The sequence below is a fragment of the Aptenodytes patagonicus genome, chromosome 19 (genome assembly GCF_965638725.1).
Source record: "Aptenodytes patagonicus chromosome 19, bAptPat1.pri.cur, whole genome shotgun sequence".
NCBI classification, from domain to species: domain Eukaryota; kingdom Metazoa; phylum Chordata; class Aves; order Sphenisciformes; family Spheniscidae; genus Aptenodytes; species Aptenodytes patagonicus.
The window spans coordinates 6,916,425-6,932,101 of record NC_134967.1 but is presented as its reverse complement, the minus strand read 5'-3'; the positions used below and the strand labels follow the sequence as shown (position 1 = coordinate 6,932,101).

The 15,677-nt window shown below is 45.6% G+C and overlaps 1 protein-coding gene across 1 annotated transcript; it reads right to left on the bottom strand.

Annotated features, from left to right (window-relative positions):
- Positions 1 to 7,802: 7,802 nt before the first annotated feature.
- Positions 7,803 to 14,407, bottom strand: TMEM278 (transmembrane protein 278). The gene is made up of 2 exons (XM_076356281.1): positions 13,408 to 14,407; positions 7,803 to 9,738 (listed from the first exon to the last, which is right to left on the bottom strand). The coding sequence occupies exons 1-2, from the start codon at positions 13,675 to 13,677 to the stop codon at positions 9,469 to 9,471; spliced, it is 540 nt and encodes a 179-aa protein (XP_076212396.1). The 5' UTR covers positions 13,678 to 14,407; the 3' UTR covers positions 7,803 to 9,468.
- Positions 14,408 to 15,677: the final 1,270 nt, after the last annotated feature.

The window sequence follows — 15,677 nt, the reverse complement described above, 5'->3', positions numbered from 1 at the left end:
TCATATACTCCCTCCCCCTTTGCGTTTTTCAGCCCTCACCAGCTAAATAGGACTAAATTTGGCCAAAATGTCAGTGACAGATGCTCTAACCAGAAATGGCCTTGCCTAGTCAGAAGTGATTCAACCCAGAATCAATGCCCGGGTGCAGGGTTGAAAGGAGAGCCTGCAAGATGGTAATCCTGAGCCAAGGCTTGAATTGAAACACTTGATCCAGCCTGTGTGCTCAATGCCGCTTCCACCCAATCCCATGGCTTTGTGGGTTCTCGGTCTGGACATAAAACACTATGAAGCCAGTTGTGTATTGCCTTCCCGGCATCCGTGGTGCCGGCTGTAGTCGCGGGTAGCAAACGGCACAGCACCCAGGGACCAGCTGTCCCAAATCCAAAGGTCTCACTCTAGTCTGGATGCACCAGAGCGCACTCGCACGTTCCAGGCTCAGCCCCACAGCACCATCTTGAGGCCTGGGCACACAAGAGAAGAGCTGCTCCTCCAGGCCTAGAACAAGCTACATCATGCATTTGCAAACAATATATGAAATTAGGGGAAATTCCATCCCGGAAGGTGACAGACAGCTAAAGGGGGACCCAAAAACCAGAGGCCAATCCAGCTACGCACTTCCAGACGCGAACCCAAGAAACACCATGGTCCTGATTGGCCCAGTCCTGTCTCCTGGCCCCCGTATCTGGTGTAGCAGCTCACAAAACCACAGCCCATGCTCCTGTAGGGTCTTGCTGCACGTATTCAGCAGAAGGTTTTGTGGCACAGAACGGAGTAGCTAATCTGAAGCTGCTAGGCAAAGCGTCCTTTAGGAAGTCCCAGACAACACCTCATGGTGCACAATCTCTCTATCCACAAGAGCTACATAAGCTGACAGATAAACAGATATAAATCTGATTTCCTTGGAAATAGTTCCCTTTCCTCCTCCTTGGAAACAAAGTGATTTTTCCCCCTTGAAATTTCTTATGAGGAACAAACATACCACGAGGACTCAAATGGGTGACAACTTCTAGTGCGTGGAGGTGCCAGACAACATCCTAGAACACAGCAGAGACCTCCAGAGTACTTGGCGTTGTCTGCACCCAGCCTGGCTGGGCCTTGGGAGCCTGGCTATTAACACTGTTCCTCAAGTAGGGAGACAAAGGCACTGAGTTACTTGGGGCAATATTTGCTTGCACTTAATTCCCCAAAGAAAAGGTTTGCTTTTCAGAAACACTTAGTGTTTCCGTACCTGATGCCCAAGTACTTCTTTTTCTCTAGTCTGTCAGTTTTAAAGTGAAATCTCAATTTCTGGTCATCACAGACTCCAACAGCCCCTTTTTTCTACTTCTTTTGCAGTTTGTGGTTTTAATGTGCAGACCTCTGAACAGAGATTGGTCGGGGTAATTGGTAGGGTTTTTCTAAATTGCAGTCTCTAGGTCTCAAAGAGACCTGGGAAGTCTACAATGTCTAGCAGATGTACTCTTCCAGACTTTTTGTGTTACTATTGATTTTTTTTTAATAAAGTTTATTTATTTTCACATTCTTCTGCAACTCTTAAACAGCAAGCCCTTTGGCAATGCGTGCTTGACAGATGGCTTCAGAGTGGTATTAGCGTTTTAACAAAGTTACACAACACACTTGAAAACGTATAGTTTCTCCGTTTCCTTCTGCCATTCAGAACTTCCTGGGGTGGGGAGAAACTGTGGGCATTTTTGCTGCGAGGGACGAGTTTGATGTAGGTGGAGGCACTGGTCTACCAGAAACCCAGGTTAAATCGCCACTTTCATTCTCACCTTTGTCCCTTTCACGTGCACAACTGCTCTCACAGTTAGCGCCCCGGTCAAGTCCCAGGGGAGTATTCCCAGGACAGGGCTGCAGTCTGTGACCCGTCCTGCAGGCACTTATGTACTAGGAAGATCAGCTGACTGAGTGAAGGAGCCCTTGGCAGGCACTCCCTGATTATTCTTTCTTTAATCGCTTCCATTCACTCTAACCAAATTTTCCAGCAGAGCTGGAAACAATCATCAGTGACTAGTGAGCTCAGTGAAAGAGAAGGGAGGTAAAGGAGGACAATGGAAATTTCCCCAAAGACATTCAAGTTACAATGAAGCAGTCAGCAACACAAATATAGAGAGCAAAAGAAATTGTCCAGCACATATGTCATTGGAATTACATTACCATGCAGATCTCTGCCAAATTAGCCTAGAGACTTATTCACAGAAAACTAAGCACATGGAGTATTAAACTGCCTGTGGTGAGACTGAGAGCAACAGCCAATCTCCTAAGGGCACTTTGCAAGAGACTAGTAACTCCTAACTCCTAGGAAGAACCAGAACCCCTCCGGCTGTGAGTGCTTGCAGTTGGCACTGAATTTGGTTCCTTTTAACGCATCTTGCTGTGTGTGGTGGAGGAACTATCCCAAGAAGAAACCCAGAGCCCCAGTCCCTTCTCTTCGCTACACGCTGCATGGCTGTAACTGGGATCATTCTCGCAACCAGACTCACTGCCTGCACCACTCCCAGTGCTGACAGAGCACCCCTTGGGAGCAGGTAGGATGCTCAGTTTTCAGTCCGACTCAGTCAATAGAGCAGGTGGGGTGCAGCCAGGCAGCCATAGCGTTAGGCTTGGATCTCACAGTCTGCATTCAACTTCCTCTCATGGTACGTGCAGCAGGTTCCAGCTTCCCTTCCACTAACCTCCCTCAAAGGAGGAATTTAGCATCCTTCCAATAAATGCTACGTTGTCCTTGGCTTTAAAAGATCTTCCTGATTTCAGTTCAGCTTGACAGATGGTTCTTATTTGCACTGCCCCCAGCTGAGTGCTCCAATAACTGAAGGCATCAGAGGACCAATACCCAGCTGAAAGCACTGGGAAATGGCTTAAACATTTCAGCTAGAATTTTTGCTGGACTCAGAGGCTTCAACTGGCAAATGTGGGGAGGCAGGGAACTGGTTATTCAGTTCCTGGTTCCACTGGCGTAGAATTTCCCTGTGTTTTGCAGAGGTTCTGCATTCCTTTGGGCTGAAGCGTGCTCTCATTTACCCTGCTGCAAATCTAGAGTCTCTCCACTGATTTCAATAATGCTAGGCCATATCTATGCTTGTGTGAGAGAAGAATTCGTTCTTTATTTCCAGAGCTCCTGGGCTTATTCATCACTAGCTCTTACACACAGTACAAATCAGAGAAATTCCTTAATAGGCCCATATGTTGAGGGAAGGTCTTCCTCTTGCCACTTGTGGAAACCTGTCAGTGTTCACTTCTCTTATATTAGATCCACGTATCATCTGTATGTAAAGTTTCCACAAACATTTATCCACAGTGATGCTGAGGCCCATGACAAAGTCTGCCCATGGAAGCAGAGGGGTGAGGTAATCAGCCCAGTGTTGTCACGTTGGACAGACTGTAACAGCACTTCCTTGCGAGGAGGAAACTTTTACAAATTAGGACTCATTCCCTCCCTTGTAGCTATATTGCAATTCTCTTTTACCTTCCATAAATCCACCCCAAAGAAGCTGTCTCATATCATCCATACTAATGTATCCTGCTATGGCTCAAGGTAAATTGCCTGCTTGGCACCGACTGTCAGCACTTTCAGTCCTTTCTGGGTGATTTTCTATCCTAGGAATTCACACTGCAGAAATTAAATGCTCCTGCAAACGTTGGTTCATTTTGCGAAGCACAGAGTAATGTTTTCAGCATGCCATTCTGGATATTTCTCATAGCCTTGAAGAGCTCTTCATGTCTTACCAGGCTGGCTGGGTCATACTCACAGGTGATGAAGACAAACTCTCAAGCTGACGCTTCTAACTAAGAGGAGAGTTTGTCTTAAGTCATTAAGCACTGCAAGGCAGGGCAGGAGAGCTGTGTGCCCTTCCGCAATGGCTGATTCAAAAACCTTGTAGTCTTTTATCAGACCAGACGCATGATCAAAAAGAAAAAAAGGGAAAAAGAAAGGGAACATGAAAATCATGTGAGTAGGACTGGAAGGGACCTCAAGAGTCTGCTTCTCAGCCCCAGGAGAAACCCAGTACCACCCACAGATAGGTATAATTAGTGCTTCAAAACACTCCTGGTCTTTCTAGGCAACTCCACCATCCTCCCCATTCTCCTAGTGCACTGAGTATTCCAGGGTGTGAGAGGTTGCTGTCCTTGCAGTTGTGTGCACGAGAGTGTTCCAGCCTTGTGGCCTCCCTCATGCAAAGCCAGATACAGTATTATAGTAGGTGTATCTACTTTTAAAAGTGCTGCAATGGCAAAGTATTGGCTGCAAATACCACTTTTGCTTAAAAATCAACGAACATGCTTACAGCACTGCTCATTTACCAGGCCCTCACGCTATTTTCCCAGGGCTGCCCAGCAGTTAGGTGGCTGATGTTTGCCTTGCAGCCTGGCTCAAAGTCCTGGCAAACACAGATGTGCGTGCAGGCTGATGAGGAAACCTGTATTGCTACAGCAGCTGAGCCCTGGGCTGCTGGACTCTTTCTGAAACCCTGTCTCGGTGTATGAAAGCTGGTCCTTAGGTGCTCTAGCTGACTATGCAGCAAAGCCATTTAGGAGCAGTGCGAGCAGTTGATAACAAGTTAAGAGGAAAGGAATAATAAATGAAATACTAAATACTGGTAACTAAGAATACCTTTCTGTGTTGGAGAAGCCACCTGGAAGGGTGAAAGGCACACAAGCAGCATCAACAGTCCTAATGAAGCCCTTAGTCATATTATTAACGAGACAGGTGACAGCTTGTAAAAGGCCTCATATTTTGCTCAGCTGCACGATTCCCCCTTGTGTACATTTTTGTGTGTGTGTGGGGGGATTTAGGAGTCCAGCTCTACATTAGCACCTGGTCCACTGCATGTTCCCACATAGGAGTGGCCATGCAACTGTGTCTCTTCTATTTTCCCCTTTGCCAGAACAGCTGCTTCCAGCCCTGGTATGAAGGAGTAAGTCATGATTAAATACCCACTGAGACATGGCATCTTTCTAGTGATTTCATCAGCTTTGCATCTGGACCATTCAGTGATGACAGAGGAGCAGGGAAGCACAAATAAACACTGTACTTGACCAAAGCCTTGTTGGGTGGAAATATATTTTAGTGTCTTCTGAGGTACATCAGTACCAGGTTAGTGCCATGGCTTTTAATCATGGAGAGGATGTTGCAGGGAAATTAAATTCATACATAGTTGGACTTTAAAAAAAAAAAACCAGTTCAAATACATTTCTTTCTGTCCTCCTTCAGCACCTTGCCAAGCAGAGCTATGCTCTGAACTCTGCAGTGGGTTGGGAGCTCACAGAACAAAGCCCTGTCTGTGAGAGTTTAGAAGAGCAGTCATGGCTTGGCAGCACCCTTTCCCCCAACATCTGTGGGCACGGTCCCTGCCTGGCACATCAGCCCTGCGGAAAGCAGGCCGGCACAGCTGCCCTCAGGATTTGATCCAAGGCTGAAGATATTAAGGATGCCTCTGTACTCTCCACAGGAAATTCAGCATCAAACCAGTTTCACCTCAGAGCTACAGCACTGCTTGCAACGCATTGTTGTGCTCTCTGCCCCTGCCAGGACACCCTTGAGGTACAGCCTGAACTGTCATACATGAGGTCTGTTCTACTACAGAGAGGAAGTGTGCTTTCAGGTAGATTCATTTTCCCTTTGTCATTAAAACTCTCTGTAAAGTAAAATACCAAATTAAATCAATTTTTGTTTTATTAGGAAGGCTGTTGCCAATAACTCTTAACTTCTACAGAGGCAGTAATGGCAATGGTTCACTACAATACTTGCACCATAGCTAGGTTTAAGAATACTTTCCTTGTAAAAGCAGTTGGATTAAATGACAGGCGAGCAAAAGGAACAGCAGCTGATATCAAATATCTGTACTCAGTCAGCAAACATTGCCTCCAGGCAAAACCTTATTATCCTGGAGCACGATATCTCCTTTTCACGAAATGGAACTTTCTTCTGTTTTTCCTCAGTCCTGTCAGAAACTTATGACTATTTCTCTCCTTTTAACTCTTCAAGATGAGGCAGACTGACAGCAGAGGTGCAGGGAAGAAACAGAATGCCACACCACAAGGGAAGAATGGCAATGAACACAGTTGGCAGTATGAACAAATGCATTTTTTTATGGATGTTTCACTTATGGGCTGAGGCACGACACGAGATCATCATGTGCTCCTGACTCTTAAGTTGACCCTTTATTAAAGGAACTAGTTGAAGAAGTACTGCTGTATTAGCCCTGTGGATCCAGACCAGCTTGCTGATGTCTTCTCCAAATTTTCCCTCCCATGTGTCTTTCCCACCATAATCAAAGCACATCTGTAAGCACAACAAAGGGGGAGTACAGCTGTCCCCAAGGATTTTGTCACTGTATAGATGCAAATGCACTGCAACCTGCTCTCAAAGAACCTTAAGGAAAAGCATGGCTTAAAGCAAACCCACTACTGTCACCCCAGAGGGGCAATCACAGCAGAAGGCGGTCCCTGGCAGATGAGGGCACACCTGTCAGATGAGCTGCAGGACACAGGAAAGTTAGCAATGTTCATTTAAAAATAAAAATCTAAGCTCAAATAAAGGACAAGCCAGAGACAGAAAATCTAGTGTTTCAGGGAACTTTTAGAGGGCGGGATTTGTAAACACTGTATACAATATTCTGCAAGATTCTCTAGGAAACCATACAGGGGCATGCGTCACCCTCATCTTGTTTTATGTTGTTTTTGCTAGGAGACAATCAGCTAATCCACTGCTATCTGTGTCCCACAGTGAAGCGGGAATGTGGAAGTACTGCCTTTGCCATCTACTTAATCTGTCAGCTTCAGAGTATTTACAGAAAAGAAACTTTTCTTCTTACTGCTTCAAAGCAGCCAAATATATAACAGTAATCATTAAAGTCTGGAGCTTCAGCATAGACATCCTTTTATGGAAGGACAGAAGTCTGGCTTAAAGGAAAGCAGCTCAAACCAATCACTTGCTGTGCTTTTGTTTCCCTTTCCAAGTCAGGCAGTCCATTATGCTCACATAACAGGCCTGAGCAAATGCTAATGCATTCTTGCTTTCCTGAATGGCATCAGAACATTTTAGTCAGCACTTTCACCCTGCAAAATCCTAGAGCAATGGAAAAGCATTAAAATGCAAACTACATTCCTTCAACCACTCAGTTTCTGGGATGGAACAACCTTGTTCATTCCTCTTTGGAACACAGAAACATTAAACAACAGCTAGAACTGTAAATGAAAAATATCAGATCAGTTGCACCTGAAGTATTGTGGAGGTGGTTTGTTGAGGCTTTGGTTTAATGCAACTGCCAGGATGGGATAAATAGCAATGAAGGCTGGGAGAATGACTCGGTTGAACACACACATGGAGCCAGAGTGGATACATTGCACTGCTGACCATCTGTTTGCAGCACAGAGTTGCACAGAGATGCCTGCTTGCTGGAGTACAAAGCTACAACTGTGAACATCACAAGGTAATGTGATGGCCAAAGATCAAACCACTGGCTCTAGTCTCTCAAAACAAGGGGTCCAGCAACAGTGCCATGCTTACCTCCAGCTGTCCTTGCGTTGTTCTTGTCTTTTGGTGGCTGGACTGAGTGTCCCACCATCCATGCATGGGGTGTTTCCTGCCAATTCAATTCACTTTCACCTGTAGCCACTACTGATCATTCCTCTAGGTGGGACTAGGGCTTTGCAGGCCACATAGACTGAAAAAAAAAAATCAATCCTCAAAAAGCAAGCAGAAATTACATTTTAACTTGCAGTAATATGTACTGTGGTACAATGGGCACATGGCTGATGCAGCCAGTGCTTTGAGACAGAACAGAGAGAAACTCCCTCGGTGGAGATTTAACATGATCTTTATTTATACATAACACTTGAAATGGTTATATTTGGGAGACAGGAACAACAGCCAGTGGGAGTACATAGCTTGCAGTGATCAGTAGCACACAGGCCTCACTAACTGAACACTACAGAGACCCACAGCAATTTGAAAGGAGAGAACCATGCACCAAGCTGCCATGCTTTTCCCTATCTGACATACCTTCTCACACACACCGTGCTTTTCACTCAGTTGCAATTTATGGCATATGACTGAGATCACTGAAATCAAGAGGGAGATCCAGTTGACTTAGCTAAGCATCAGTTCAGGCCCTGTGGGAGTTCTGCAGAATCGTGGGAAGGAATGCAGGCTGGGTTCCCCAGCTCAGCAGGTTTCAGACATACAGCCCCTCTCTAGGGAGCATGCTGCTGTTGCCCCACACATCGCCATGGGTATTGCAGATGACATTCAGCACAGCAGGCTCCCCAGACACCATCTTGCTGCCATACTTGCATTTTCATGAGGGGCAGTCAGTCTCTGTGGCCCATTCAGTCCTTGTTTCACACAGAGAAAACACCACAGTGCTGAAGTGGCTCCTAGGTCCTCCAGATATCCAGCCTTATTGGAGCACCGAAAGATTCATAGTATTCAGCAGTTTGACCCATTCCAGTTCTCCACTCTTAAACTGAAGCACTAACCCTAAATCTAGGTATCCGTGACCCTCAAAAAATGAGACATTATACACTGTCCCTTGCAGGCGTAAGCTCTTAGCCCAGATCTGGGAGAACTTATAGAGCTCAGCAGCCACCACAAGTCTTCAGCTCCTCCTGCCAGGAATCCTAAAACTGACCTGAACCCTCAGCCAGATTTAGCCCCAGACAAAACAACCCGACCACAGCATAAAGGACAAGGAGCTATTTGCTGGTTAATAAGCATCAGCCATTACCAGACAAGCATATTTCAGATCAGCAGCTGGCAGGGAAGAGACCCGAAGATCAGCATTTGTTTCCACAGCCAACCCAGTGACCTGACTCGGGAACAGCAAAAGGAGCATAAGCACTGCTATAGACATGGGAAAGAGGGATTGCTAAGTGGGGGAAGAATATCTGATGTGTAGGAAAGTGGTGGATCCCAAACATCACAGAGGCAGCAACCTACAGACACCTTTGCAAGAGGTTAGAAACATTGGCAGTCCAGCACTTGGGAAAACCACAGCTGCTTCCTCTTGGCTGGATGCTTCACCAAAGGCTGCCTTTCCCAAAAACAGACCTCTCCAAGGCATTTAGCAAAGTCAGCAGCCACTCCCACCACTGTTTAATCCTATATATGTGTACTCTACGCCCCATGTGAGGCAGAACATGCTGTCAAGACTGGAAACAGTGCTGTGCTCTGAATGCAACAGGCACTGGGAAGAGTCCCTGTTCTTTTCAGGGCTGAACATTGCCTTTACTGTCAAGGACTTGTGTTTTCTGTATTTCCCTCACGGTGGGCAGAATCCTACCCACTTACAGACAAAGCTGTAGGAGATGGCTCATTAACAGATCTCCCTTTCCACTCACATCTAGGTACTACACAGCCTTCATCTGCAGGGGCCTCAGGATGGTGATTCTGCGAGGTCATGGTGGGGAGGGACGGGGCAGGGAGAAGAGGGTGCTGGCTAGGGCAGGGCCTCTGGTGCTGCAAACTCATACCCAGGCCTTGACTTGAGTGTTCCACCCCTTGGCACAGCTGCACAGGCCTCCCTCCTCATACCAGCGCCACTTCACCCCCTTGTACACAGCCCTGCTGTATGGCTGGAAGCACATGAGGAGATGGAGACGCCTTGCCAGGCTGCAGTAGATAGCCATGGCCACCACAATGAGAGGGGACATGATGACGAAGCCAAGGATGATGAGGGCAGAAGAGCTGTTGTCATCCAAGATGCTTTTGCAGTAGCGGGCAGCTGAGTGCAGCACCTGTGGGAAGAGTGAGACAGCTTGTCACAGACCTGGTGGTGGACAGGAGTAGTGACCAAAGTACCCTTGAGTTTCTAGTGCTTTCACAGAAAGACGCACCTCTTCCCTCTCTCTGAGCTGAGCTCAGCAATCTTCAGGCTACACTATGTGACTGACAACACATCTTAATCAAGCTTTCAATTATTCCAACATCAGTGTGAGACAAGAGCACTGCATACTGATCCTGAAGCAGGAAACACTAATCTTTATTAAGTCATCAGAATAGCACAGCTTAGAATTTGATAGGCAGAAACCAAATAAAATGGCCTCCTGCTGCTAACATCAATGTGGGTGGCACAACACACTGGAAATTATTACAAAGTAAATAAAATACAGCAAGATGTTAGATTCTGCAGACAGAGATTGGTCGTTCCATAGCCACCCGCTGGCTGGAGACTCTCCAGACTTCTGCCCTGGAACAGACCCTTTTGTGTTCTGTCATCTATGTACACACTGTACTCATTTCTACCTCCTAGCATCTCTTTGCACTGCAAAATCTGCCAGGAAAGCCCATTCACCCCATGTTGCTGCAAAGCATCCAGCACGCTAACTGGTCCTTGCTAAGTGGTATTTAAAGCCCTCCTTTCATCCTGGCAGCAGGAGCTCTGAGTCAAGCCACTCAGTTGTTCTGCATTAACAAATGTTACAGGCAACCCTCATGTCCCCTAGCTTCCTTTCCTTTTTCCATATTCTTTCAGCAGTACAAGAAACACAATCCATCATACTAAAAAAAAAATCCATCTAATGGATTTGCAGTGCAGAAATCAGCCTCTGCCTACTAGGAAGGCATTGAAAAGCAGTAGCCCAAAGACAAAGGACTGCTCTTGTCAAGCCATACTGCCGCAATCCCTCTCTATGCTTATTAAAAAAAAAGTCTGTGTTAAAAGACTCCTTACAGCTAACAGCAACACAGTTGCTTTCACTTCTGATGTACTTGGCTGTACTCAAAAACCTTTTGCATCTCCTCAAAGCCTTCGATTGGAGAACACTGTGTGCGCAAAGGAGAACTTGAGGTTTTCCAAGGTGAGGGTCAAGCAGAGTGAAGCTGGAAGGGGTAATGCCAGGAGGCAAACCTCAAATTGGACCTAAAATGGGAAAAAGTATGAAGTCCATATTTATGGCTTTCAAGGACCAGTTTCAGATCATAGGAAAAATTGATTTAAGGGCTTTACAGGCATTCTCCTATTAAACCTACCCTAAAGAGCCTCATGTCTTACAGAATCTGCATCCACACTGCACTTGTGGAAACAGACCAGCCATTTTACCAAGGCAATGGCCCACACTGCACGTCCTCCCAAGGAGGATATTAGGTTACTTCTTGTGAAGACTTACTCTTCAATAAAACAAAAGTCATTCTATACACCTGCCCTTTTGTATGCAAAAATCCTAACAGCCATGGACTGTAAAAGGAAAGTGTTGCAAGCCACAATGAAGAAGGGTTGCATGACCATTCAGGTAGATCGGGACACCTCTGAGCCACTTCTGCTCTCTGTAGGCCCTCCAGAGCATCCCACTTTACCCTGCTGGGCATCACACACATTTGCATCCCATAGTAAAACATTTCCAGAAGGTGTCAGAGCCACAGTGGGAATTGCCTGGCCCAGAGGTACATGATTTCTCTATGAATTATGCTTCACTCCAACTAGCAGCAGCACTTGTGTCTGTCCTGTTCCACAAAACAATTGCCATGACAGATGTCTCCCTGTTCATTAGTTTGCAGGATCAGGAAAAGCTTTTCAATAACAGCAGCTACAAGTTGTTATAATTTCAGGGCAATAAAAATCAAAGCCAAACTTCAGACTAGCAAATACATCAGTACTGAGAAAACAATAATAGCATAGTCCCTTTGTCAGGGACCTTTGAGATGGGGAGCTGTGGGCTGACAACTCATGTTGCTGGGATGTCAGCTGAACAATGCAATGGCTTTACTGGAAGCACATTTACAGCACATCCCATCTCCTTCTTCACTGTGGAGTGAGACCTCCACGGCTATGTCCATGCACAGCTCCACAGAAGTCAGCAGAGCCTTACTGGGTTAAACTGGGCAAATGGTTGACCTCTGCTGCATGGTTGGATCCTTTCCTACCACCTATGCTAGGATGTGCTCACTCGGACAGAGGTCCCAAGGACTTGGGTGATTACATAGGATATGCAGATTTCATTAAAAGGAAGGGGAAAAACTTTTTTCTTCCAATATTTCTCTGGTAGATACATCAGTTTAAGATTTAAATCATCATCTTCCCTTTAGTTCAGATTCTGTGGAATGGGGAGACCAATAGCATCTGTATTTTGAGTCAATTCTCCCTGCTGGGAGAAGTTACTACAGGGTGTGGGTTTTTTTCCCTCCAAAGTAGGAAGTAAGAGAGCTCTAACTTAGGATAATCAGCAAGACAAGTCATATTGAGCTGGTCTAACAGTTACTGCCTGTGAGAAAAACAGAACTGGTTTTTCACATCCATGCTTAGTCAAGTGATTCTAAATATTTATAGAAATATACCAAGAAGAAATTCACAAGTAATGAAATCCAGAGGACAGCAACCAACTGGAACAGACATGCACACAGCCAGAGCCCTTACTGACAAAGTAGGTACATTTGTTGGTGTGAGAAACTGTACAGCACATTTGGGAACACGTCTGAATGTTAGATTGGCATAAGGGGATTGTATATTCTGTTAGACTTTACTAGTTCTATAATTAGTCATTAGGCAGATCAAATATGACAAACACTGTAGAGGGCTTACTTAACTGGAAAGTAACAAACCCTATCAGAGCCCATGTAGGAGTTCAGGTTGGCAGCTCTCAGCAACAGAGGTCACAGAAGAGAGAAATACTGACATTAAAATGCAAACAGCAACTCTGTCAAGCCAGGGAGTGTATTCACCTCACCTGTCACAGCTGCTTGTTACTTCCACAGGAATACAACTTCATTGCTCAATCAAGCTTCCATTTCCCACAACACTGGAAGAAGGGAGGGGTAAAAATGTGTATATAGCTCATTCCTGCCAGCATTCAGATGTGCCCGCAAGACTGGCATCTCACACAAGCTTGTTGTGAAATGCTGTAGATTTATCTCGGATCACTTTACACTTAAACAAGTGTACAAAGTGCAGTGCACTGGGGATCAGGACCAAGGGGTCCCATGCTGTCTCAGTCCCCGAGGAGCTGGCCAGTCACAGGCAGCTTCTGTCAGTGTTTTGCCTCTCCAATGAGAGCCTTTCTGTGCTAACCTACTGACACTGAATGTATGGGTGCCAAACAACTACTTTAGGACAATTAGTCCAGAAACCATAAAGCCTGTACTTCCCTAGACAAAGGCACATGCCAGCCTTGCTGATAGCTGTGTCACAGGCACCAAGCAGGAGAGATCACTCCCTTGTACAACCAAGAGCCCACAGGTCAACATGAATAACCATAAACCTGTTCTTATCAGGCCAGTCTATACCCATCCCCCCCCCGCCATGAAACAAATCTATACACATACACACCCCTTATATGAAAACAAAGCCAAAACTCGGGGAGTCTAGACCTGCCTTTACAGCCACTGCTCCCCATGGGCTAAAATAAAACCCTTATGGATGGCCCTGCCTTAGAGGTGGCTGTTAGCAGCCAAACAGAGCAAGGCTTACTTACCCGAGAGTGGCACTGGAAGCCAAAGTAAACCACCACAATGGTAGGAAGCAGGACAATGGTGAAGATAACAAACATCAGGAGCAGATTCATGAAAAAGATGACGGAGTTCATGGTGACTACCACCAGGGTCCATGCCAAGCAGCACCAGGCACTCCGTGGCTCCCTGGGAAGGAGCTGGTCATCCATGTCATATGGCGGGAGGCTAGGAATCATCTGAGACTTGTCTGAGAGGTTTTCTGCTCCAAAGTCCTCAGTGTCCTGCCCAGACATTCTTCAAGATTGCTAATCAACCCACGCTCTTATCCAAAATGGTTTCTTTGCTTTTGGCGACAGACCTGGAAAGTAATTTGCAGAGGCTTTTCCTGCCTCTTCCACACATGGACAAGAACACTTAACCAGAGAGCATAGTGGAGCAAGGAAGGAAAGGCTTCTTTTGGCCACCTGCTTTCCCAGGACCTGGCCAGCACAGGTTGTTTCCTTTCGGAGTGTTTTCCAGCAGTGTCCCAACCTCAGTTTTGAAGAAGATGTGGCTGCTGGAAGTTTGGCAATAGCTGTTATTTTGCTTTTGAATCCATGGTACTCCTGAATTTGTTGTTGTTCTTCCTAGGATTATGATCCCAAGAGGTCCTAAACAGTTGCTGTCTTAGCTTTGATAGGTTGCTTGGTTCCAGAGAGTGCCTAGCTTTAGCATCCTCCTCCACCTTTGCACACTGCTGTTTGCTAAGAATATCAGGCTTAGGCACTTTCAGACAGTTCCTTGACTTCAAATCATTTTTCCATGCTCTTCACCCTGCACCCAAGTAAATATTCCTGCTCAACTCATCCAAATGAAGTGACCAGTGAAGAAACAGCAGCTGTTTCTCCACCCTCTGCGTTGCTGGAGTCTTTGCCCACACCTTGCAGAGCTGGAAGCAGAGTGGAGCAGTGCATGGTTTCACTGCTCTCAGCTGTCTGCCGTCACAGGCACTCAAATACAAGCAGTATCTTCTTTTCTGAGCTGGCTCTCAGAGCTTTGCAACACTGCTCTGTTTACAGAGTAGATTCTGAAGCTGCTTTCTGTGCTAGCCAATCCTTTACATCTGTCTCACTACTCAAGTGATACAGCACACAGCACTCAAGAGCTGCACTCAAACCATACATTCCCAGGTAAAGATGGTCCCTTCTAATTATTCTGCCTCCGATTAATTTTCTACAATTTCTCTCTAGATTAAAAAAGTACCTTAGAGTAATTGAAAATAATCACTATAGACATCAGAAATCTTTTGTTCCCTGCAGTCATCACTGTTATTGTTTACAGAACATACTGAAATTCTTGTACTGAAGGCACAGCAATTATCAATTATTTCATCTGCCTCATATAATCATTATTTAAGAATTTCAGTGATATCTGCACCTTTATGTAGCCTTTTAGATACATTCGTATATGCATGCTCATAGTACCGCAGGAGGGAGAAAACCTCTTCAACTCCAGAGGAAACTGAGGTAGCGTAGGTCTTACCAGAAGGCACATCTCTTCTACAGCACAAGTCAGGGAAAGAATCCAGGAGTCCTGTGTTCCACTTGATACTATTTCTCTCAGAAAATTCTACGCTAGAAAAAGGTTATCAGAAAAACAAGATTCACACAATGCTAAATGTAAAATGATTTTATAATACAGACGAGTGCTAGTTTTCCTTCATTAAAAGCTTTTGTTAAAAATTGTACATTTTGGGTGCCCATCCCCCTGCCATTGTGGGATGTTTTGGTATTTTATTTGCCTTATTTATTGGCCGGTTGTAGCAATATGCACATCAGAATTAAAGCTAAGACAGTTTTCTCCAAGGACTTGGACAGACCTGCTCATGAAGCACTTACTAGTGGCCCATTAGAAGAGCTCTACCAGATGATGTTAGGGTTGGCAGACCTCTGGGCAGCTGCATCCCAAACATACCATGGCTCAACAACAGCCTCTGACAAAGCCATGCCGCTAGGAGGAAGAGGTGATGAGGGCAACACAGACACAATATCCAGGCTCGATATTCATCACTTGTGAGCAAAGCAGACTGTTAACTGATTTCTGGTATTGCTTTTAATTGAAGTTAGGCTCCATTGTGCCAGGCACTCCATACATGTTGACTAAGTGCACAGCACATCTTATTGTGCAAGTTTTAGAAACAGGGAACAGGCATACGTAGAGTTCAATGGGTTCCCTGGACTTCTTTCAAAGCTAAAACTTGGATGTAGATTTCCAAGTCACAGGATGCTATTTCAATTAGAAGGCACATATATGT

Coding starts and splice junctions, on each gene's coding strand:
- TMEM278 (XM_076356281.1), bottom strand. CDS start 13,677: ATGTCTGGGCAGGACACTGAGGACTTTGGAGCAGAAAACCTCTCAGAC. Junction 9,739..13,407: donor GCTTCCAGTGCCACTCTCGG/GTAAGTAAGCCT, acceptor CTCTTCCCACAG/GTGCTGCACTCAGCTGCCCG.